Below are 25,216 nucleotides of genomic sequence, written 5' to 3' on the forward strand. Positions count from 1 at the left end.
TGTAACAATGGCTTGATTTTGCTCTCAATTTTCCCTCCTGCCCTCCTCCCATCTTCCTTCTAAATCCCTCCTATCCTTCAGAGCTTTTAGTTCATTGTGAAAGAGGCTTATGCTATAAAAGCAGGGAATTAGATTGGATTTATTTGATCATAATGTCATAATAATAATGCAGTGGGCTTAATATTATTTTTATTCCAAGTTCAACGCAGTGTCTTCAGAGCATGCAAAGACTGGAGCTATGGACTCTGAGGATTTAAGGTGTGGAGTACATAATCCCCACTCCTAGGAGTTTGCCATCTTGTGAGGCAGGTAACATGAATGCAAGGGTCTAAAGCAGGGCCTGCTGAGGGCTAAAATCAGACCAGAGTCCTCTAGGACCACAACAAGGGCTGGCGAATTCTGTTGAAAGATTCATGGATGGGATAATGGGATGAGTCCTGGGAGGTGTGCTGGTGTCCTGTGACAGATTTGCTGACCATTGAAACTGGGTTTGAATCATTTCTGTGTAACTTACAAATCTATGTGACCTTGAGAAAGTCTTTAGCTTTCTCATCAGTAAAATGGACATAATTGCATAGTAGCAACTTCAGAGTCATGATGAAGATGGGGGCAGATATCACTTTCACCCAGTGCACACCCATCACAGTAAGTGCTGGCCATGTTTATCATTTTCATTGAGAGAACCAATGAAAATCTTTTATTTATTCACTCAGCAAACATCTGTCACATCTTGTATCAGGCACTATGCTAGGACCCAGGGATATAGAAATGAATTATACATAGTACCTATCCTAAAAGAGCTCTAGTGAGAGAAACATTAAGAAAATTATAGTATTAGTAGTATGTGCATTGGTAGAAGTATGGACAAGATATTGAGGAGACATAGAGGAAGGGGGGTTCTGCTTCAATCTGAATCATGGACTACCTCTGAAGGAGGTGTACCTGTGTAGTGTGCCAAAAGTGTGGAGTTAGTTCCACTGGGAGGGCAAGAGGTCAGGAATATATATTCCTTCCTGAAGGTGTTTAACAATGAGATGAGAACAAATGAAGCCACTTAAGAGTATAATACTTACTAGTAATTTCGTAGTAACTTCAGCTCCTCTCAGATATCTAGCTTTATCTTGGGACTTGCATCCAAATTCTGCTCACCATTTGTTAACTATATGACTTTGGGCAAGTTACTTAACCTCTCTTCTCTGATTTTGTTTCCTCAACGGTAAAATAGGATCAATAATACCTATGTTGCAAAGATGTTGAAAGACTAAATATTCCATTGAGTTTGTGACTTGTGACTCTCTGACCTGTCTTATTTACCATTGTACTCCCAGTACCAAGCTTAATGCATGGTATTTAGGAGATGCTTAATAGATATTAATTGAACAAATGAATGAATGATGTGTGTACACTACTTAGCATAGTACCTAGCCCATAGTAAGCACTCAATAAGTTGCAGCTATTCTCATCATCATTATCCCAAGTGGTTTGAGTACTACTCAGCTAATATAAAGAGGTAATTTTGCCCTTCTAGTGTGCACACATTCTGAATTTCTGAGAAGAGAACCATGAAATGCTTAAATAAAAGATTTTCTATAACTATTTTCGAGTCTGACTTAAAGGATCAGGGAAGATTTCAGTAGGCAAAACAATCAGGCAGGCAGGGAGGTGGCACATTCCAGGCAGAAGGGACAGCTGGAGCATGGAGAGCTAGATATGCATTTGGCGAATCATAGATATTCAGATATGACCAGTGTTCTGACTATGAGGAGTGATATAGCAGATGAGTCTGGAAAGGTCTAGATCAGTGACTGGCAAACTTTCTGTAAAGAGGTAGATAATCTATATTTTAGGCTTGGCCAGCCCTTACATGTTATATAAAAACAAGAGAGAACAAATTTCCCAAAAGTTTTTTTTTTAAAGACTTTATTTATTTATTCATGAAAGACACACACAGAGAAAGGCAGAGAGAGACACAGGTAGAGGGAGAAGCAGGCTCCACGCAGGGAACCCGACATGGGACTCAATCCTGGGTCTCCAGGATCACAACCTGGGCTGAAGGCAGCACTAAACCACTAAGCCACCCAGGCAGCCCTCCCAAAAGTTTTCATGTTGAAATTCAAAATATAATAATAAAAATTGAATATAATATTTTGTAATATAGGTCTAATGAGAAGAATGGGTTTTTTTAGGGGAATAACATTTGCTGAGGTGATGTTCAAAATTAGTATTCCCATTCATCCTATTGATTACAAATATTTATCTACAAACCATTCTTAGTTCATGGCTGAACAGAATCAGGTAGAGGGCTGCCGTAATTGGCTCATGGACTATAATTTGCCAATCTCTGATCTGTATTGTTTTTTTTTTTTTTTAAGATTTATTTATTTATTTGAGAGAGAGAGCATGCAAGCAGGGGGAAGCACAGACAGAGGGAGAGAATCCTCAAGCTGATTCCCTGCTGAGTGCAGAGCCCAACATGACCTAGGGCTTGATCCCAGGACCCTGAGATCATGACCTGAGCTGAAATCAAGAGTTGGCCCCTTAACTGACTGAGCCACCAAGGCACCCCTCTGGTCTGTATTATTGAGGGCAGAACTCTGTGCTACGAAGTTTCAGACTGTATTTAAGTGGCAAATAACCTCTACCCAGAGTGCCTGAGAATACTTGATTTGACTGTTCCTTATTAAGCACATCATTTATTCTTCCCAAGTGACATAGTCACTCTCTTGTTTTCTTACAACTGAAAGCAACAGGGCACTGATGTATGTGTGAGAAAGTCTCTTTGTCTTCATATATAATGGGTAACCAGCCCATCTCTCATGGCAACCAAGGATACAAGGTACAGGAGTCACCATTGTGAAATAATATCAGTCTCTGGCTGCTATGACCATTTCAATTGGGGTTCTCCTAGGAGCTGGAACAAGACTTTAAAAAAAAATAAGGAATAAGTACTATTAAAAGGTACATGAGGACAAATTCCCTTGCCTTGGATTAAGCACCTAAGAAAAGCACAGAAGAGACCTCTACCCTCTAGAGGACTGTGGTGATAACTCACAGAAGCTCTGTTCTAGCACTTCTCCAGAGTCCTCCAAGAGCTGTCTGTGAACTAAAGAGAGTCTGGTGATTCCAGCTGCTGAGAATCTAATCTTTTCACACCATTCTCTGGGAGCCTTTTAATACATCATAATAGTCCCAACCCAAACTACATTTGTCAGAAGGCGATACTTTATAAATGCTACCTTAATCTCTATCTAAATAGACAAATTTGGGTAGAGAGTATTACTCTGTCAATAAATGAATTCCATCAATTCAATTCAATTCATATTTGTTGAGTACTTCCTATGAATGAGACACTTGGCTAAGCTCTGGGGAGATGACTGTGAGGTTCACAGTTTGGCATGTCCTGATTTACTCTGTTGACTGTTCCTACTTCAATAGTAGGGAGAAGGATATGATGAAGATGAAGATGATGATGATGATAATGATGATGATGATGATGATGATGGAAAAGGGAGGAGGAGGCAGGACCAGATGATGCAGTGACAGAAACATGGATGCTTTTAACTAGCAAGGTCTTCAGGGCTAGGGCTGATAGAAGAGACAAGAGTACTGAAGAAAAAGTGAAGAACATAAGGGAAATTAGTAATCTCAGCCACTGATCTGATAGCCACGGAGCAGTGCATCAACCAAAAGACCTAGCATCAAAAAGACATCAGGTCAAATCCCAGCCTTTCTATTTAGTGCTTATGTAACCCTGGTAAAGACTTGAATAATTTCAAGTCTCTGAGCCTGAATTTCCTCCCAAGAAAATGGGGCACTATTATACATATTGTAGGTTACATGGATGTGTACATGTTTTATAAATCATTAGGTCCTTGCTGTCGAAATTTTAAATATTAATACTCAAAAATAAGCATGGGATCTGCCTGCACATGAGTTCAGACAGATTAATCACTCAGGGGACAGGCTCCGAACTAAGTTGGATTATGGCTATGAGCGAGATAGATACAGTTCATCATGGAGTGAGCAGTATAATGATAGATAATGATAGATATGGTGTTAAGCATGCATTCCAATTATTGAATACAATTGTGATGAACTTTAGGCAGGGAAAGTACAAAGTGCTAGGAGAGTGTTTAATGGGAGCTGACTGACCTAACCTAGCCCAGGAATGAGAGCTGTTCTCTGAGGAAGTGGTGTTGGAGCTGAGCCCTGAGGGGGTGAAGGTGAGCCTTGACGCCTGCCCCGCCTCCTGTGTGACCGGCTTGAGCCCCTCCTTCTGGGTTCATCCCCTGGCCTGTCACTAATGGGTTGGCCTAGTCCCCTCTGGAGCCCTTCTTGGCACTAAGGCACCACATTTCAAGATCCCCTTAAACACCCAAGTGCATAATGCCAAAGTGCCCTGTCTCAAGGGTTGCAGTAGAGAGCACAGGGCAGAGAGAGTGCACAGTGTGATGGGAGACCCTGATGACCTTGAAGAGTTAGCTCATGGCCAAGGATTTGGTTTCATCCATTTGATACTGCTCTCATTCCCGCCTAAATTTCCTCTTAAATTTTTTAGCTCATCTTTGCTTTATAAGCCCTCTAATTCAGAAATAATCGGTAATAAAATTTTTATGTCCAAGGCTTATTTAGATTTGCCTCAATATTCAGTAATATTTTGCTCACCACTGCTTTCTGAATCTCACTCTTGCTTTCTGGAAGCATGCCCTTCGTCTGGAATATCTTTATCCCGCCCTCATCCTTTAGCAATAGCTAGTTGAGGGAAGAATTCTAGGTAGACATTGGTTTTCTCTTAGCACTTTAAAAACATCACTCCACTATATTCTGGCCCCGTTGTTGCCTATGAAGAGTCTACTATCCTGTGAACTGCTGGGATTATTACCCACCACATAATAAAAAGTATCATAGGTATTATTGGTAGCCGTAGCTATTGTGCCAGTAGAAATAATAGAATCAGCTTTCTGTAGATTCTATGTAGTCTTCCCAGCTCTGTTCTGTAGGTATTGTTATCTGAAGCTCAGGGAGGGTGGATACCTTTTCCAATGTTACACAGCTAATAACCAAAAGCATAATTTACACCCCTGGAGAAGCCACCTAAAGCTTGTCTCTCCTTCTCCCTACATCATACTGCCCCTATTATAGTAATGATTTGGCCACTGTTGGAAACCAGAGCCTAGGAGGATTATTTGCCAAGGCCACTGGTGGAAAACCAGGGGACAAGGGTCTGGGTACTGATGCTCTGCGCTTCCAGAACAAGCTAGGAGAGAATCTCAGGGCAACATAGGATCCTTGTAGGGACTTCAAAAAACAGAAAATAAGTTAATAGTCATGTAGTCATTCTTATAGTTAAGAATTCTTGTTTTCCAGGGCGTTGAAAATATAAACTGTAACTATAGAATCAGAAGCTACCTAGGACAGGAGCTGCTTTTGACATCATCCATCCATCCATTCTTTGATTCAACAAAGAAGTCACTCAAATTACTGGCAAATTAATGTAATTCTGACATAAATATTGGCTGCTCTTTTTGTTTGTATTGAGAAGAAGGTGAAAGGGAAGCAGTGAGGGTGCCTGAAAACCTGTCACAACTTCACTCATTAGTGAATGTTGTGAGCTTCTTTGCTCAATCAGATAATCATTTCAAGTACTGGAAAAATATTTCCTCAATTTTTTTTGTGTGGGCCACAATGTACCGGTTACGGATATGACACCCTCTTAGGTTTAATCGGCATCATTAACATTGTACTCCATCACTTTCTAAAGTCTAAACCCCCAAGAAAACAACCTAGTGTTGGTTTGCAGCATTTGCTGACTTTCATGGTGTCAGTACTCCCACTGTGGCTGATTCCAAGCTGCCCACATGCCGCTCCTACCACGGAGTTAGGAAAAGCTGTGCAGAAGCCACCAGTATGTGGTGTTCCCATCTAGTGGGTACAATAGACCCAAGTCATCTCAAAAGCATAGATAATAGTAACATGTGGTAAAAATAATTTGAAAGTGATATTTTGAGCATTTGTTACCTTTATTTCTTTTTAATTTTTTAATTTTTTTAATTTTTTAATTTTTTTAAATTTTTTTCTTTTAAAGATTTTAATTTATTTATTCATAAGAGACACAGAGGGATCCCTGGGTGGCGCAGCGGTTTGGCGCCTGCCTTTGGCCCGGGGCACGATCCTGGAGACCCGGGATCGAATCCCACGTCGGGCTCCCGGTGCATGGAGCCTGCTTCTCCCTCTGCCTGTGTCTCTGCCTCTCTCTCCCTCTCTCTGTGTGACTGTCATAAATAAATAAAAATTAAAAAAAAAAAAAAACATAAGAGACACAGAGAGAGAGGCAGAGAGACATAGGCAGAGGGAGAAGCAGGCTCCCCTCGGGGAGCCTGATGTGGGACTCATTCCCAGGACCCCGGGGTCATGAACTGAGCCAAAGGCAAACACTTAACCACTGAGCCACCCAGGTGCCCTGTTACCTTTATTTTTGACATAACTTGTTTAATTTATATTTACATAATTAAATTTTTTATAATGGCTGTGCTTAAAAACTGGCTCAGAAAATTTTAATATATGGCTTTCTCAAAACAGTGTGAACTGACTCCAGCATGTTACTGACATCTGAAACTGATACGGAAATCTGCAGAAATCTTCTCAAGGACTGATGTTTGAGCAGGATTCTGAGGGTTGAGTAGAAATCTGCTGCTTGGTGCCAGGTAACGGAGGTCAAGTGGTAAGGGCAGTGCACTCCAGACACCCAAAATAGCATGTGGAAAGGCTTGAGATGTGAGAAATGAAACCAAGTGCAGGAAACAGGAATAGTATAGGAGGCCTGGGTATGGACTTCCCGCCAGGGAATGGCAGGGATGTGACTGGAAATCTGGGCACTATTGACACAGTGTCAAGGACTCTTGTGCCAGTGGAAGTGTTGGAAAAACTCCTGTTTATGGAGTGCACAGGCAGGAAGTGGGGTCAGTGTACTTCACTCTCTGAACCAAACTATTATCACTATGTCTTTTGGCTTACCTAATTGGGTTTTTGGCAGCTAAGTGTCATATGAATTTGATTCTGGGAGGCTGACTATCTAGGTTCTTGTTATTCAGAGTGTGGTCCGTGGACCCGCACCATGAGCCTCGCTTGGGAGTGAATCTCAGATGCTATCCTGGACATACTGAGTCAGACTGCATTTTAACAAGACTTCATGGCATTTTAAAGTCAGAGAATCTCTGAGCTAGGGCAGGCCTTCTCTCAAGTGGCCCAGACCACCTGCATTGAAATCACATGGAGTGCTTCTTTATGGAGCAGATTCCTCAGCCCCATCCCAGATTCCTGGGCTCTGCCCAGACCTTCTGAATCTGAATTTCTAAGGTTGGTCCCAGATCCTGAAATTTCAGTTATGTTTCTAAGATCATCCTTATGCGGATCAACACTAATCGCAAAAAGACTTGGCCCAAATAGTCGTGTTTGAATTGGGTCAGAAAAACTGAACTCTTTAAACTGTCCTGGTAAATTATTTCCTCCCCTTCCTATGCAAAACACTTTGTAGGTCATTGTCTGTGATAGTAAGTGCTCATCAAGTGTTAGCAATTGGTATTGTAGTATTTGTTATGTCTGAAATGTCATGAGTTCCTTGTCAAGGCCAGAAGCAAGCAGGATCTAGGGAAAGGTGTATGTGTGTACTTGTGTGTGTGTGTGTGTGTGTGTGTGTGTGTGTGTGCATGCACAGTATGTTGGGGGAAGGTAGGCAGAAGGATGCAAGGTGCTGGATAACTCAGATGTCCTCTCAGCCTGCTTCCCGCCCAGTGCCAACGACCATCTGCTCTGAGCAGCCGCCTGTCTGGGAATCGGGGGTATCCATGGGAACCAGTATGGAGATTGCCAAGAGGACTCCATGGCCACCAGCCAGAGGGGAGAGTGGAAATCAAGTGGAACGAAAGTGACAGACTTGTGTGTATTCAGTGGAGTGGGAGGTGGTCAGCTATGAGAGCAAGGGTGGGGCCTGCGGACAGCAAGCCGGCAGGCCTGGTGCCCAGAGGGAACCTGCAGCCGGCACTGACTCGCACAGCTGTGCCTGGAGGGTCACTTGAGGCAGTCTGAAGAGAGTATTTCTCTGTCCTCCGCTCTCCCTCCCTCCCTCTCCCTCCCTTCCCTTTTCTTCCTTCCCTCCCTCCTTCCTCCCTTAATAGGAAATTTAATTTTTTTTAAAAGTACAATCAGTAGACAAGTAAAAATGACAATGGCAGTCACCTCAAATCCTACCCCTCTTAAGCAGACGCTGTCATTTTGGTGTTAGTTCAACTTTTTTCCTCTTCATATTTTTATAAGGTTGAAATCATGCATTTCCAGTTCTGTACTCTGCTTTCCAAAAAGTTCTTTTGAATCAGGCATTTAACTTTGAGGAAAAAGCATGGGATCTGGAGTGAGATGCTGCCCGCATTCACATCCCAGATCTGCCTGGTTAAAAATTGGTGGCTGAGGCCAAAATGACAAATTGATCCAAAACGGATATTCCTAAGTGGATGCTGTTGTACCGTCTTAGCTAGCGGTGCCGTTTTAGTTTTTGAATCAAGTGTTTCTTGGGTATTGAAGCCACTTTAATAAAGCCTGTGCATAAAGAAAAAATAAGTATTCCCAACAGGGAGAAAAGAATATGGAGTTGTTTTGCTTAGTTAATTCTGAAAAGAGAAATAGGATGTAAAGTACTGTGTTGACCCCAGAATGTGATATAATGGGGTAGGAAATGTATAGCTGGTTCATTTCTCCATTTACTGGTACAACCAGAAGCCTGTCATTGGGGTCACCCCAAGAGCGCCTGTGCCCCCAGGGCAAGTGCTGCATTGTCCTGTGACCAGTCACATTTGAGGGAAAAGTGAATCTCAGCAGCTGAAATGTGCACACCTGCTGGTGACACCACGTTGCCACTTCAATCAGTGTTGCTCAGAAATTCTCCAAAGTTGGCCCACTCAAGACACTGTAAGTAGTTGAGTTTACTTTATTCAGTGGGTTTCCACCCTTTTAAATATTTCTGTCCTTTTAAATTTTTGTCTATGAGCCAGTATTTTGTGTGATAGGATGTGAAATACATGGGCAAACAAAACAGAATGATGGAGCCTGCAGGTCACTTGATGGAAGAGATGGTGAGATGGAAGAGAGCACTGGACCAGGAGTCCAAAAAGATTTCCATTCTTCCATTTCCTGCTCTGAAGGCTCCAGTGGGCAAACCACAAACTGCCCTTTTAAATGTTTCTGTCCTTTTAAGTGTTTATCTGTGAGTCCGTACTGTCTGTTTTCATGGCAGACTGGAAAGCTGGAACTGCCTCTTCTTCCTCTCGATGTCAGTAAATGCTTTTCTTGCATGATTGAAGGGAACCTGTGATAACCCAACATTCCACAGGGTCTGCAATTCGCTTTTACCCTTGGCTTGAGAAAAACAACAGAGGTTTGGGAGCAGCTTAAAAATTGACTTAAAATTCTAATCCCCCAAAGTGAACAAAATCACTGATAGAGGACTTCGTTTAAGCCTCTTGCCTTTTAAAAATTCAACAAATTTTTTTTTAATTTTAAAAAAGATTTTATTTATTTATTTGACAGAGAGCACAAGCAAGGGTTGCTGCAGGCAGAGGGAGAGGGAGAAGCAGGCTCCCTGCTAGGATCAGATGAAGAGCTGATCCCAGGACCACCAGATGATGACCTGAGCTGAAGGCAGATGCCTAACCAACTGAGCTACCCAGGTGCCTTTCCACTAATATTTTTTGGACATCCACAGTGAACACTTCAGTGAGTTAATCTAATGGTTGTTCAGAGAGAAAGCATTTGTCCTCAAGTCACTTATAGTTGAGTAGGGGAGACAGCTTTAAAAATGCAGGCTTTATTTTTATTCGGGCATGGTAAACCACCAGATCAAGAGATGAGTGCCATTGAAAAGACTGCTTATTCTCAAGGAGAGAGGGCAGCCTACACCATGCCTTGCCAGGCCACATGGTGAAGCACCAGCGTTGGTCAGGAGGCAGAAGGAGGAAGGGGAAACGTGGGCAAGAGCCTTCTCGGTGGTCTTCCCAGGAAGAAGTGGATCAGCAGGGTAAGCAGGCTAAGTAAGTGTAGGATTGGCTTTCTTGAATAATTTCAGTGGCCTCTGGGGCGCAGGGGCTGTCCATAGTTGTCTGGTGCCTAGCCCTGGGATGATTAGGGCAGGACAAAAGTGGCCCAAATGTGACAGCCCAATAAAGGCAATGTTTGGGGTCTGGGCTACGGATGGGTTGGGTTTGCATATGAAAGGCTAACCCTGGGGTGGGGGTGGGGAGCTGCTTCCCCAGATACAAAACACCAGAATAAAAAGAATGCTTAATATAGAGAAAGGCAGGTGCTTAATTGTAGCATTGTGTTAGGTGGAAGGCTGTAAGTAACAAGAAGAAGCACACTTTGGGTGTTAAGAGGAAGAGATTATTTCAAGAATACTTATCCTGACAAGGGCTTAATGAAAGAAATGGCTTTTCATCAGGACAGGGTAGAGAGGGGGTGGTTCAAGCTCCTACCACTCACTGGCAAGTTGCCCACCTTGGGCCAATTACTTAAACCCTCTGAATAATGTCTATTCTGTTTATATCCCAAAGTTGTTAGGCAAGTAAATGCCTCTGTGTTTCTCTCACTGTGCACAGTCCACGGACTGTGCATGGAAAACGCAGTTTCCTGGGACCCAGAATCAGGCTGTGAAGTGAGGCCCAGAGGCTGCATCTTAACAGGCCCTTTGCTCCAACCCTAGGTGATTCTTAGGAACACTGAAGCTGGAGACCAGCCTAGAGAACACAATGCAAGGTACATTCTAGAATCTAGAGGAGAAAGTACTCTACACATGTAAAGAGGTTTCTTTCTTTCTTTCTTTTTTTTTTTTTTAAGATTTTATTTGTTTATTCATGATAGAGAGAGAGAAGCAGGCTCCCTGTAAGGAGCCTGCTGTGGGACTCGATCCCAGATCCCGGGATCACACCCTGGGCCAAAGGCAGCCGCGCAACCACTGAGCCACTCGGGCATCCCAAGGTTTCTATGTACTTACTACAGCTATAGCTTTCACTCACTTGATCTCTCATCCAGGTCAACTCCTTAGTCAAAAACGGTGTTTGGGTTGCCTGCCTCACAGAGCATCTGCTGAGCTAGGTGTCCGCGGCGCAGACAAGGAGATAGCACCCAAAGCCCTGCCTCCCGCCGCTCCAGATGTCTGAGGCCTGCGCGGGAGGCTAAGGTTACAGACGTTCCCGCAGGCCTCAGAGTGAGCGCAGCCGCGCAACCAGTCCTCAGGCTGCGAGCAGGCTCCGCTCACAGCTTGGCCTCCGATGCAGCTGTGCGATTTCAAATTCCATGTTTATCCACATGGGTCTCTATTTTTACCTCACATTTCTAAAAATACGAACCGACAGACTAACCAAAAGTGATTTTGGCACTTTCAAGGGAAAATATATGGGTAAGAATTATTGAATAATTGCTAAGCCCTCCAGCCTCGCCTAATTGGGTTTTTGGCAGATAGATGCGTACAAGCTGATGGTGGTGGCAAGTGGTCAGAGAGGAGTGCCACTGAGGGAGCACCGCCTGTTGGACCTTGAGGGTGACGTTTTCAGCCCTCACAGAAGACCTGACAGGTATCTCTTTCCCCGTCTCACTTTCATAACGTGAGGCTCAGGCATGTTCAGGCACTTGCCCAGGGCTTCACGGGAAGGAGGGTGTGGACGGGCTTTCAGCGGGCTCCGCTTGATTACAGAGTCCCCTTGCTTCCCCCACAGACACAGACGGCCTCCAAGAAGATGCTGGATCCCCAGGGTGGGGCTGAAAGGCATGCTTCTCACTAATTACTTTCATAAAACCCTGGTGATGTATCTCTCATTTTATGAACTAAAAAACTTCCACTGTACTGACTTTCACAGAGATCATTCTTATCAGATCTCTGACACAACAACCCAAATCACGGCTGCTTATTTTGCTCCACATTTTCCTTCCCACTCCCCTGGTAATTACGCAGTAATTATGATGTGGGTAATTACCCCATTAGTAATTTGATGGGAGCAAGCTCAGTGAAAGAATAATAAAAGGGCATCTCTTTACAGCTACAAGATTACAAATGACAAATGCGGTTTTAATAGCCCTTAAACCCTCATTAAAAGAAAAGAGAGAACTTTTCCTGCACAACATTTTGGAAAGTGTCAGCATATCTCTTAATCAATCTGTGTTCCTCTAAAGAGCCCAAATTTCCCCGTGGTCTGCAAGCCCATTCCTAAGTGAGTGAAGGAACTCTGAAAGTTCTAGAAAAGAAGAACAGTAGATGGGATGCCTGGGTGGCTCAGTGGTTGGGCGTCTGCCTTCGGCCCAGGGCATGGTCCTGGAGTCCCAGGATCGAGTCCCGCATTGGGCTCCCGCGGGGGCCTGCTTCTCCCTCTGCCTGTGTCTCTGCCTCTCTCTCTGGGTCTCTCATGAATAAATAAATAAAATCTTAGAAATATTTATTAAAAAAAGAACAGTAGTAATGACCATGACCACCAGCCTTGCATGCCCCACTACTACCCTGACCAGGGGAGAGGATAGAAACGGGGGCAGGGGAGGGTCATAAAAACAAGAAGACACGTGTCCTGACAAAAGGATTAATATCCTGGTCATTGGTCCCCAGCACCAGCACCTCACAGTCCCTTCTACTGCAATCAGCTCAGAAGCTCTTGGGGGCAGAGCCTTTGTCCTGCTTGGGCCAACCTGGCCTGACTCTGGCCTGACCTGACTCTGGAGGTAAGTCCAGAGTGCCTCAGTGTAGCGAGTCTGGCCACCCACCGTCTGGCTTCATTGGCCACTGTATACCCCCACATTTCCTACCCTCCAGCACTCTGACCACAACTACCCCTTGGGGTCTTTGTGGAATTCACTTTCACCCATTTGGCCATGAAAAGCTATGGATGTCATCTTTGGTGAATTCTTAATCATCAAGACTCAACCCATGTCCTCTTCTACATTCCTGCCCTTTCTCCATCGGTAGAATAAATCTTCTCATTTATTTGCCCTTAGCACTTTGTACATACTTCCTGTATGGTACTGTTGGAGCATTCAGCAAGTATCTTTATTCTGAGTCTCTTCTGCCTGGCCTGGTGACAGGGACACAGCTACTGTAGCCCGTTCCACTGTCGTTCTTCATCTGGATCATTCAGGTAGCCCCCTGGCTGGCCTCCCTGCTTCCTCCTTGTTCTTAACCTCCTTAAACAAAGGCAAACCATGCCCCTCAGCACTAGATGAGTGCCCAAATCCTCCAGGGGCTCCACATCTCACATAAAATGAAATGAAATCTCCACTCTGATGTGCGGTGCCCTGCCCCACCCACCTTTGCTTCCCTGAGGTGCCCTGCCCCACCCACCTTTGCTTCCCTGATCATAAGTATCTCCCACTCCTCCTCCCCACTTTGTCTTCACACACACACCTCTTACTCAGTCTTAGCATTCTGCTTGGAGTACTCCTTCCCCATCTATCCACAAGGCTCACTTCCCTTCAGCTCCCTGCTCAAAAGTCATTTCATCAGAGAGGCTGCCCTTGACCCCAGTAACAGCACACATATAAATACTTACAAGCACATATGATTCTCTGTCTTCCTGCCACCTGGCATATTATAGAGCTACTTACCGGTTTTTTGTCCATCCCCCTTCACTGGAGTGTAAGTCACTGCTATCCAAGACAGCAGAGATTTTTGTCTTTTCTGTCCTCCATTGTATCCCAATCCCCTATCGATGACATCGAGGTTAACATATGTTGAATAAATGAAGCAGTGAGTTACTGAGCATCATCCAGTGAGCCCCCAATAAATACTTATTGAAGGAAAATCGTAAATATGCTCAGAGTACGTGCCAAAGCAGGAAAGTTTAATTTCACGTTTTATGAGGATTAACATAAAGAGCAAATAGACAGATGGACTTGTTGGAAAGATCGTTTGCCTTCATGCATCCCATGGGATTGGGATTTATGAGCATGCATCAAGAAACCCGAAGAACACAATGGAATAATTTCTAATGCCATGTAAATGGTAACTCAAATGAAATGCTTATGTAAAGGTATATTCCAACCTACCAGATTTTGTGCAGATATTATCTATTGTTGTTTTTAATGACAATATATATTAGCAGCTTAAAAATAATCAGACTATCCTGCTGCAAAACAAAACAAAACAAAATAAAAATGGGACTAGGAAATGAGAGGCCTGAGAGTGCTGGTTCCAGCTCTGGCACTAATTTGCTAGGTGATATAATGGAGTTATTTGCCTTCTCTCCACTTTATCTTCCAGTCTATAAAATTAACATACTGGATTACATTATTTCTGAAATGTCTACCAGCTCTAAAATTCTAGGCCCTAGGGATTGTTGGTTGGCTGGCTGGCTGAAGCAATGGACTGGAGACTCTCACTTCCATGACATTGCCCCAGTCTCAACAATTTTGGTTGGCTCTAGGTTCTTCTTCCCACTCTCTTCCCACTCTTTCCTAGCTCAGAGGAGCCCTACTTTTTCTCTGAAAATTTTTTAGGTACACCCCTAAGGTCTTTATATCTCCTATGAGTAGTAGACAGAAAACAGCAGACTATAAAGTCACAAGAAACAGAAATAATGGTAACAGGAGGATATTTATTTATTCTGTAAATAGGAAGGAAGAAGAGGGATAGATATGTTGACTTACATCCAAGAATCAGGGGATCTTATAAAATTTATGAGCTTGTTTCACTTGTGACTGTTTTTGAGAGGCATTTCTTTATACACATTTGCACAAGAACTACAGGCTATTACACATTGAATCCTACCTCTAGCAGTTTATAATCACAGATGCTTGGTCAAGGAAAGACCCAGAAGAACATGTGAATGAGAGATCTTGCCCACTTAACTTGGTGTCTTTGGACAAGTCCCCAGAGTTGGAATGGATGAGAACACAGAGAAAGCCTACCTGGGTTCAGGTCTACCACTCACAAGCCAGGTGACCTTGGGTAAGGCACCTCCTATACCTCATTTTTCTGGAGATAGAATGGGGTTGTTGTGAGAATTAGCTCAGTGAGGTAAAGTAACTTGCTCCCAGGGTGACAGAACTAATCATTTGAACCCCAGAGCCCTAGTAGGAAATAGGTATAAAAAGAATCAATGGAGACTGTCTCATGATTTTGGACTGTTAATCTAACTAGTGGACCTGAAGTAAGAAATGTCATGGTGCCCACATAGGTAATTTCACCATTGCGAGAGATTTGCTCACCCACGTACTTTGGTGTCCATTGCAGCAAAGTATACGAGAAATGCCTTTGCTCGTGGTATCTGTGAGATGGAATTCTACTATGCCAGCTGAGTAGCGCAACCAGATACCTAAAGCCTATCTCCTGCGACAGCAGGAATGATCACTTTTCATTGATCTCCTTTTAGATCTGACCTTGAGATTCCTTCGTGGCTCCCTCTAAATATATCAAAGCACCTGAGGATATGAGCATGTTCCCCTTCAACTGAATTTTACTGATCTCATGTTGATGTCTGTGCTCCAAAGAAAGCAATGACAGAGGCTGGATCTGGATCTGATCTTCCAATCCACAGAATCTTCTAGCCACCAGCCTTTGAGTGTGCCCTTTCTTCCCTTTTCATGTTTGCGTTTTGTTAGCTCAGAGCACCCAGCAGCCATCCATCACCATAGCTGTGAAAGCCATGTGTGCTGTGCTGTGTCCTGCTGGCCCTGTGTTAAATGAGCCCATGCAAAGGAGGGACGTAGGCAGAGGGTTAGGCAAAGAGCAGAAGTCAATTAAGAAAAATACTTCTGGGCAGCCCGGGTGGCTCAGCGGTTTAGCACTGGTTTCAGCCCAGGGTGTGGTCCTGGAGACCCAGGATCGAGTCCCGTGTCGGGCTCCTGGCATGGAGCCTGCTTCTCCTTCTGTCTGTGTCTCTGCCTCTCTCTGTGTGTGTGTGTCTCTCATGAATAAATAAATAAAATATCTTTTAAAAAATACTTCTAGGGAAGGGGAATGGGCAACAGGGATGAAGGAGGTGGGAGGTACAGACTTCCAGTTAGGGGATGAAGAAGTCCCGAGAATGGGGGCACCTGGGTGGCTCAGTGGCTGAGCGCCTGCCTTTGGCTCAAGTCGCGATCCCGGTGTCTTGGGATTGAATCCACATCAGGTTCTCCTCTGCTGTCTCTCTGTGTCCCTCATGAATAAATAAATAAAATCTTAAAAAAAGAAAAAGAAGAAGTCAGAGGAATGAAAGGCACAGGACAGGAAGTACAGCGAACGGTCTTGTGAGAGTGTCGTATGGTGGCAGATGGTAGCTACCCCTGTGGTGTGCACAGCATCACGTATAAAGAAGTTGAGTCACTGTGTTGTGCATCTGAAATGAGGTAGCCTGCTGTGTCACCTACCTCAAGTAAAAAAAAAATCTTTTAAAAAAGAAAAACTCTTCTACCATATTTCATTAAATGCTCACAGTACCCTACCAAGATAGGGGATGTCATCCCTGGTTTACAGATGAGGAAGCGGAGGCTTAGAAAGGGCAGAGGACTTCCTTAGGGTCACACAGCTGGTAACCGGCATATTTGGGACTCCAAATCCACGTTCTTGATGATAGGCCCTGCTTTGTTAATGCTGGGAGTAGTGGAGGTTGTGGAAGAGTGACCAGAAGTAGCTAGGGATCACCTACAGCCCTGTCGACAATGACAGTCACACCAGGCATTGCCCTCTTCAAGGTACTTCAGATTCTACTCGTCATTCCCAAGCCAGGGGCCCACTGCCCCGAGCCAGGTGCTGTCCCAGGCCCTTTGCAGACTCCAGCTCCTTTCTTACCTTTCAGCCAGAACTTCCAGGTGGTGTTTCTCCGAGTGTGTGCCTTTGACCAACCATATTAGAATCAACCCTGGGAGCCTGTTCAAATACCCATCCCGGGGCTTCGCTTCAGGGGCGGGAGAAATGCTCTGTTTGAGAACAGTTGTTCTTAAAAAGTAATAGATTCTTGTCATTAATGAATCACTTAAAATCACTCACTGCCTTTTTTGAAGGCTTTCTAAGTTAAGCATTTTGTATTTGAAGTATAGTTATGGACTCTTACTGAACAATGAATTTAAGAAGGATACGAGTAGAAAGCTGGAACTCATTTGAGTGAATTTTACTTGGTACCCAGAGGAATTTGAAAGAACTTATTTTTAGGACTGACTAGTAGGTCACAACTATAAAATTAAAGTCCTGATATATATATAGTCTGAAATTTGGCCTCTAGGCTGGGCTTTTGTAATGCTCTACTATATATATCAAGTAGCTTCTTTGAAATATTTAAGTAAAATGTTCATAATAAAATAGGCAAGATACAAAACTATGGAAACAGATTCATTCCAACTCAACATCCTAGTGTGACTGTGCACTAGGTACAATGCATGACAAATACAAATAAGCTGGTGAATTCCACCAAACATTCAAAGAAGAATTAATACCAAGCCGTCACAAACTTTTCCAAAAGATAGGAGAGGAGAGAGTAATTCACAGTTCATTATGGAAGGCCAGTATTTTCGTGATCCCAAAACCAAAGACATGAGATGTGATCACCAGCAAAGGTAGGCTGTGTTTAAGCCTTTGTCACCTGCCAGTTCTTTGACTCCGGCAGGTGGATTTCAGAGAGAGGGCTGAGACACAGCACAATGAAAACAGTGATAACGGCGATGGTGGTGGTGGCTATAATTACACAGCACATGCACACACACAGACAAGTTTAAAATCCAACTATGCAGGCAGCCTGGGTGGCCCAGCAGCTTAGCACCACCTTTAGCCCAAGGCCTGATCCTGGAGACCCAGGACTGAGTCCCACGTCGGGCTCCTGGTGCATGGAGCCTGCTTCTCCCTCTGCCTGTGTCTCTGCCTCTCTCTCTCTCTCTCTCTCTGTGTGTGTCTCTCATGAATGAATAAATAAGTAAATAAGTAAGTAAGTAAATAAATAAATAAATAAATAAATAAATAAATAAATAAATAAATAAAATCCAACTGTGCTTTTGTCAAACATTCTTCTCTAGGGTAGGTCTTGGTCTTTTCCTTGCTCTAGATATCTCATTGCTGTGGCTATTTAAAATGTATTAATAGGGTACCTGGGCAGCTCAGTTGGTTTTGTCCTGCTCTTGATCTCAGCTCAATCTTGATCTCAGGGTCGTGAGTTCAAGCTCTGGGTTGGGCTGCTTGCTGGGTGGGGAGCCTACTTAATAAAACAAAATGTATTAACAGATGATAAAACAAGTATAGATCTTAGGAACAAGAATTGGGACTTTTGCTCTGGTGTCAACAAGATTTACTCTCACTGGCTGATTTTCTCCTTTCCTCATCCTTCTGCTCTCCACCTGAACTTCCCTCCCACTATTGTCCCACTGTCCTGTCTCTATACACCACCACCATTGTCCCTGCCACTGTATCTCTCACTGTGTTTTACACACTTGAATTCACATCTAGATCTAGCCCCTTTCATTGTTGTATTTAATTATGACCACTGCGGTTTCTGTTAATCCTTTGGTAGTCATGTTATAGCAACTATGAAATAAACTCCTTTCTAATCTCTTTGGTCTCAAAAAAAAAAAATTGTGTCAGTATTTAGAGCAAAGCTTTTTATTTTTTGTAGTGGAATCTTTACTGCATGCCTGAGAACAGAATTGATTCAGAAGAGATGTACTTGTGATTTGAAGATGCCAGAAAAAGTCCCGTTCAGGGAACCATTTTCTTCAGCACAGGCTGACCAGCTAGAGTCCCAAGCAAAGACACAGTGGAAAGATCCAGACTTGGAGTCCTTGTGAGTTTGGATCCTGCACTGCCACTTGCCAGCTCTATGACTTTAGGCAGGTCACTACCTCTCTGGGCCTCCATGTTCTAATATCTAAAACAGGAATAATAACTTCTATCTTAAGGGGTAGGTTGGTTTAGGATTAAATTAGATCAAGTATATAAATCAATTATTAACGCTTTTGGTATACAGTAAGTTTGTATTCATTAAAATGTAACTTTTTAATCTTAAACAAATACAACTCTTACGACATAATTATAAGGTGACTTTATTTCTGATTCCCACTCTCCTTTTAAATTTATTCTATGGAACAAGTTCTTCTGCTACCCTTGCTTGAAAATTTGGGCGAGTTCTATAACTTGTATAGCAAATTGCAGGAAATAAAAGTCCTCTGTCATTAAAATGTCCATCCCATATTCTAGTCCAGATGTCAGTCTGTTTAAGTTAGTACTGTTTCTCCTCCTGCAGCTCTGGCCTGCTCTGGAGGAATAACCCACGGTGGGGCTTCCACTTCATTTGTCCTATCCCTTGCCCCCCCCCCACCCCCCGTTCAACCTGTTCAGTGTTAGGGTTCAGGTGTCAAAAGCAGGAAGCAAAGGAGACAGAGGGTTCTTCTGGGACTGGTATGATCATGGTGATTGGTGCTGTCTGGACAAGCAGGTTTCCAGATGGACCGTCTCTTGTGGGTGCTTTGCTGGCTTCTCTAAAGGCCCCTACTCATCACCGTGAACATCTCCTGACAGGAGAAGATAAAAGAGATAAAAGAGAGTTCCTCTGGCTGGCCCCACACTCCTTCCTCCACCCTGGGCATCCCCCAATCCCTCCAGCTTCTTTCCGCTGAGACACGTTTGCCCCTTAAGATACCCCTCTGGAGCCCATCTGGCCCCAGGAAACCGCATGGTGTGTCTTTCCCTAACCCGCACACAGCTCAAGGCACCCTCACCGCAGCCCTCCATCCCTCCCTCTGCTCCTAGACAGACTGACCAGCCATCTCTGACCTTCAGATTTCTCAAGAGGGTCACCCCTGCATGCCCCAAGGTCCAGATGTCCTTGAGTCTCTCTCCTGACTTCAGCTGGAGGGAAAGCGGCCCCTCAGGGCACAGAGTTCTCACCAGTGTCCTGTCCCTGCTCTGCTCTCAGCCTCTGAGCTGGTGACTCTGCCCAGTGACAGCAGTGCCTTAGTTTGGCATGCGGTATTGTCTCCTGCCTCAGCTGAGCTCCCCACCTGGGTCCTGGGATGCGGCTGCTAACCGTACTATTCTTGTCTAACCTCAGCATCTCCACTCACTGCTGTCCAAGGTCACAACACTTAACTACCCTCAGCTCCGATTTCCTCATCTGTAAAGTGAGCATAGTAATGACCGCACGCCTCGCCAGGCCTCTGTGGGGATTACCTGAGATAGTGCCTATGCTACTTCCTTCAGTTCCTGGCACTGGCAAGGTTCTCCGTAATGTCAGCTGTCTTCACTGCCATCACCATTATCATGGTTAATTATAAAGCAGAATTACGTGTCCTTTTGTTAGCCACCCTTGCCCCCTTATTGCCTGGCCAGAGCGTGTGCATGCACACATGGGACACGCACACAGGCACAGCTGCCCGGACAGAGTAGTGGCTCTTTGGAGGTGTCTCAGTCCCTAACCCCCTTTGATGCTGGCTCTCCTACAACCAGCACCCTTGGTGCCCTATTTCCCCCTTCCTTACCCCCCCAAATTCATTTATCTCTTTATACTGTCCCTCACAGCAACCTAATTAAGTGGTGGGCCTGTGTGGGAGCCATCTGCTGCTGGATTGTCATCCCTATCTCTCTCAGGATCCCTGGGACTCTCTAATGGCCCCAGAGTTTCCTGAGGCAGAAGGACAGGGCTGATGCCCATTGTTGGGAAATCATATGCAGAAGCCTCTGTGTTCGATGACTTACAAGCATGAGGATGATTTTTTATTTTCATGGAGTCATGCTCTGCATATTCATCCTTCTGCTTTCAATCATTTATTCCCAGGTTTTGCACAGTCTGGTGTAGCTTCAAAAAGAGAAAAGATAAATAATAGGACAGTGGGCCTATTTCCAACTGTGCCATTTTTTCTGTCACCTGTCACAATAACACCCCATCCGTCGCCCCTAAGAGGGGCTAGGGCCCTTCTCTCGGCTATAGCACTGCTCATACCATACAAAGTCAAGTCTGTTTCTTTTTCTCTTCTGTTCCTCACTAGAATGTGAGCTCCTTCTTCTTTATCCCAGGTGCTAAAACAGAACGCTGCTCACAGTTTCTCTGAGGCCTCAGGTAGTGACTTTACCTTTCTGAGCTCAGTTTCCTCACCCATAAACAGCAAAATAGCAGTGCCTATCTCAAAGGGCAGTGCTGAGGATTAAATCAAATCAGCAGGGCAAAGCACCTTGCATGCTGTAGGCCCTCAGTAAGAGGTAATCATCTTATAACTGCTGCAGACACTCAGCAAATGAATTAAATAATTTCTTAGCAGAGTTGACAGTAAGTTCTAATTTGTCATCATTAAATAAAACATACGTGAATCTGCAGCCTCCAATCTTTCCGTATCCCCAGGCTCTCATTGTCCCCAGGGGGCCTGAATCACCCAACCAAAGTGCCTCCCAGGCCACATCATCTCATCACTCCACCACTCTGAGATCTTGAGTGGCTCCCGCTGCCTTCAGAGTCAAGTCGGAATTCCCGTACGTGACCCCATCCCACCCGTCCACCTGACTTGCCTCCACTGCCCTTTACATAATCCTTGACCATAAAGTAAAATGAGAACAGCTTGGGGTGCCAGTCCAGTTTTGCTGCTCTGTGATTCTCACACAATCCTTTTCACTCAATCACCTTTTCTGAGTGCCTGCTTTGTGCTGGTCCCTGGGCGGGGCCCTGGGATACAGGTCATGCCCTTGGGGCCTCCAGCCGGGAGGAGAATATAAGCATCTTCTAGAGTGGTTGAGATGGGAAGGATGCACTGTGGGAGCTGAGGCAGAAGTCCGCAGCAATGGCTTCACAGAGGTGGCATTTGAGGGCGGGGGTGGGGGGTCAAGAAAAGAGCGTAGGAGAGCATTCTGGAAAGGGGGAAGAGTATAAGCACAGACTAGTGCAGACTACTGCAGGTGTGTGGATGAGCCACTGGGGAGACGAGAGTGGGAGGCAGCAGGCCTGAAGAGGTGGGCCGTGGGGGGGCCAGAGCCGATGTCTAGTTGCGGAGTCTGGTCTTAACCCTTCAGATGCAGAAGCAGCAGAGGTCTTTTAATCACTCCTCAACCATAGCCAAAAGTGTGCCTCCCTTTGGTTGCCTAATCTGCACATTATATTGGGCTCCACGTTTTATTCTAATATTTACACAAGAGAAAAAAGTCCTTTTTTTAACTTTTTGTTTTGTTTTGTATTCAAAAACGGATTAATATAGGACACTAGGAAAATGTCAGATCTGTAGTTAGTCATTCACTCTTGAATTTGATTTCTGGCCCTTCCATTTTCTAGCTGTGTGCCCTTGAGTAAATCACTTGCCTCTCTGGGTCTTGGTTTTCTCATCTGTGAAAATGGGGGAAAGGTGCCCACTTTACAGCACTGCTATGCGGATTGAAGATGAGAGCATGTTTTTGTGGGGCATTTGGCACACTGGAGTTGTGACACATCCCTTCTCTTCTCTCCTCTCTAGTCACTGGGTTTCTGGGCACCCGGATGCCAGTCCAATGACCTGCACAGTGACAAAGCATGCCGAGGCACTGATGCGAAAGAGTGTTCCTATGAAATATTAACTGCTTCCACCAAAGACTAGGTGTTTTGAAGGGCTTTGTTCCCCCAGCTGAAAGCCCGTGACCTCCCCACCATTCCAGGCTGTCCGGGAAAGGAAGTCCACAATAACAAGTCCAAGGGCAGAGGCTGCGTTCATGAGTTTGTGGGTGTGATCCTCTTCCCAGGCATAGCCCTGGAAAGCTCAGAGCCAGGAAACTCGCAGGAATTTCAGTGCCTCCCCTTCTTTGAAAACTCCTATGTATCTTTTAAAACCCCCTCAGATTCTCACGGGAAGCTTGAACTCCCAGAGCACCTCTCAGCACTCACCTGGAAGTTCCTTAAAGGCAATGAGATTGGGGTCCCTTCCAAAATGCTTATGCAACAGAATACCTGGCAGAGACTCAGAGAGATGAGACCATGTTTAAAATCCTGGTTGAGCACCTGCTGCGTAAAAGGTGCTGTGTTCAGCATGTTTGCTGGCCAGTGGGCACAAGCCAGGAGGCTCAGGTACCCGATGTACCGTGTGACACTCACCTTTCTCACCAACGCACACCTTCTCCTGACAGCCCTGTTAATTCTGCTAGTTTGTGTCTTTAACCTTTTTTCTCTACCGCCTTGCCCATATTTGTGTTGCAATTTGAAGCACAGATTCCCCAGTAGAAAGGGGAAACATCAAATTCGAAGTAAGGACTGGCCCAGGCAAAGGCAGACGAATGACAGTGTTTCAAGCTTTCACAGGGCAGCTTATGGGGGTCAAAATGTGCAGTTGAACAGACCCAGGTTCAAATCTGGCCTTGACTGAGACACACCCAAGTAAGCTCTTGCACCAATCTGGGACTCAGGAGATTGCAGTTTAACGGGGCCGCCCCAAGGTTAGAGAGCAGATGTGTGCGAGTGCCTCCCACCCCTGGCGTAGAGAGCAGAGGACATCCTGCAGCCCCGGCCTTCCTGTCGCCCTGGGGCCACATGAGAGATCACTGTTGCCCTGGTTGCTGGCCCAGGCAAGTGAGTAACAGGACTGAGTTACACACTGAACCTTCATGAAGAAATTCTAGGTCCCATTTTTGACAAAACCCCTCCAGACTTCATGGCCTGAAAAAAAAATCTTCCATTTTCTCCAACTCTGGTGCCTCTGGGTATGTCCATCACTTCTTTAGAGCTCACAGGTTGCTGAAGGACTTGCTGGAAAGAAGATTGCTTTGCAAAAAGAGGCACTGGAGCCAAGAGAGTTTAGTTGTGTCTGGGTAAATGAAGTCTGTAATTCCACTCACCAGACTGTCCACCCTGTCACTGCCTGGCTGCACTCCCCCTGCTACACCCCCAGAGCTCCCGTTACCCCAGGAGAGATGAAGCATAGGCAGCCAAAAGCAGAATTTAATGGTATCACTTCCCATGAATCATCAGCAACAAGAAACAGACATGACATTAACTGCACCAAAAATGGCATCAAGGGGATCACCGGCTTCATAGTTTCATGCTCACCATCACTTAGTAATTTCTGAGATTTTGTTATGCCCCAGCACTGTCAGGCTCAGAATGCATTCATATTTCAAAACAAAGGAATAATTTGCAGCCTTCACCCCATGATAATTACCAAGAGTTTGTAATATAAGGAAAAATATTTTCTTTTCCAGTTATTTCCTATGACAAGTTTCTAGAAATGGAATTGCTAGATCAAAGGATAGCAGGTTTAAAAGCTTCACTCCTTACTTCTCATATTCAATAAATAGGCTCCAAGGACTTGTGATGTACCAGATACTCTGCAGGGCCCTGGAGGCACAGTGTGTCCTGCTGGGTTGAGTCAGGCTATACCTTTCCCACATCCTTGCCAGCAGTGGCTACAGTTTCGCCTTTCCCCTGTGAGCAGCCTACAGGAAAATGGTAGTGTATTCCCACTGGCTTAAGATTTAAATGTAAGAAATAAACATGTGGAATAGAATTACAGATAATTATTCATAGAACTGTATCATAAAGAAACTTTTATTTTATTTTTTAAAGATGTTTATTATTTATTTATTCATGACGGAGAGAGAGAGAGACAGGCCAATGGAGAAGCAGGTTCCGTGTAGGGAGCCCGACATGGGACTCCGTCCCAGATCTCCAGGATCATACCCCGGGCTTAAGACAGTGCTAAACCGCTGGGCCATCGGGGCTTTTAAACTTTTAAAGCTTAACCCCAGGAGTAAACAGGGTAAAGGAAAAGATTGATAGAATAGGCCATGTGCAAAGGTAAAGCTTATACATGGATTCCTATACACATAGATATGGATATCTCTGTGGACATATATCTCCATCTCTCTCTCTCTCTCTCTCTCTGATATATATGTACATATATGATTCCATAGCCTTATATACCCATATATATGTGAAATAAAACAAACTGGAAAACATAGTTGCAAAGAATTACTATCTTTTTATCTATGAGTTCTAGAGAACTCTTACAAATTAGTGGGGGGGGGGGGTACAAAAACCAACTGCAATGGCTATGCGTTACTTTTACAATTAAAAAGCAAACTCAGCAGTGTCTGCTTGTTCAGCAACACTGATTGAGTGCATGCTAAGCTGTTCCAGCCTCCAAACCAGGCGCCAGGAGCATAGAGATGGCTTCAAAGCCACCTCTGCCTTCCCAGGCCTCACAGATGGGCTTGGAAACAAAATATCCAGGAACACAATTCGAGGATCAGGCAAAGAGGCTGGTACAATGAAGTCTCAGGGCATCGGAG

At 44.6% G+C, this 25,216-nt stretch overlaps 1 protein-coding gene across 15 annotated transcripts in view; it reads left to right on the plus strand.

The window, feature by feature from the left end:
• MAP6 (microtubule associated protein 6) overlaps positions 1-25,216 on the plus strand; it is a 68,517-nt gene that overhangs the window by 12,346 nt on the left and 30,955 nt on the right. The window contains exons 1-3 of one of the 15 annotated variants that reach the window (XM_038568589.1): positions 9,655-9,719; positions 10,748-10,800; positions 11,503-11,618. The exons of 2 other annotated variants lie outside the window; for them this stretch is intronic. In XM_038568589.1, the coding sequence (XP_038424517.1) occupies positions 11,521-11,618 (98 nt within the window). In that variant the 5' untranslated portion in view covers positions 9,655-9,719; positions 10,748-10,800; positions 11,503-11,520. Of the gene's footprint in view, positions 1-6,579; positions 6,705-9,654; positions 9,720-10,747; positions 10,801-10,824; positions 10,848-10,986; positions 11,023-11,502; positions 11,619-11,759; positions 11,810-13,023; positions 13,164-18,602; positions 18,771-25,216 lie in introns of those variants that run through there. 12 more of the 15 variants (XM_038568586.1, XM_038568595.1, XM_038568594.1 and 9 more) reach the window with 12 other exon arrangements.

The sequence above is a fragment of the Canis lupus genome, chromosome 21 (assembly GCF_011100685.1).
Source record: "Canis lupus familiaris isolate Mischka breed German Shepherd chromosome 21, alternate assembly UU_Cfam_GSD_1.0, whole genome shotgun sequence".
In the NCBI taxonomy this organism is placed as follows: domain Eukaryota; kingdom Metazoa; phylum Chordata; class Mammalia; order Carnivora; family Canidae; genus Canis; species Canis lupus.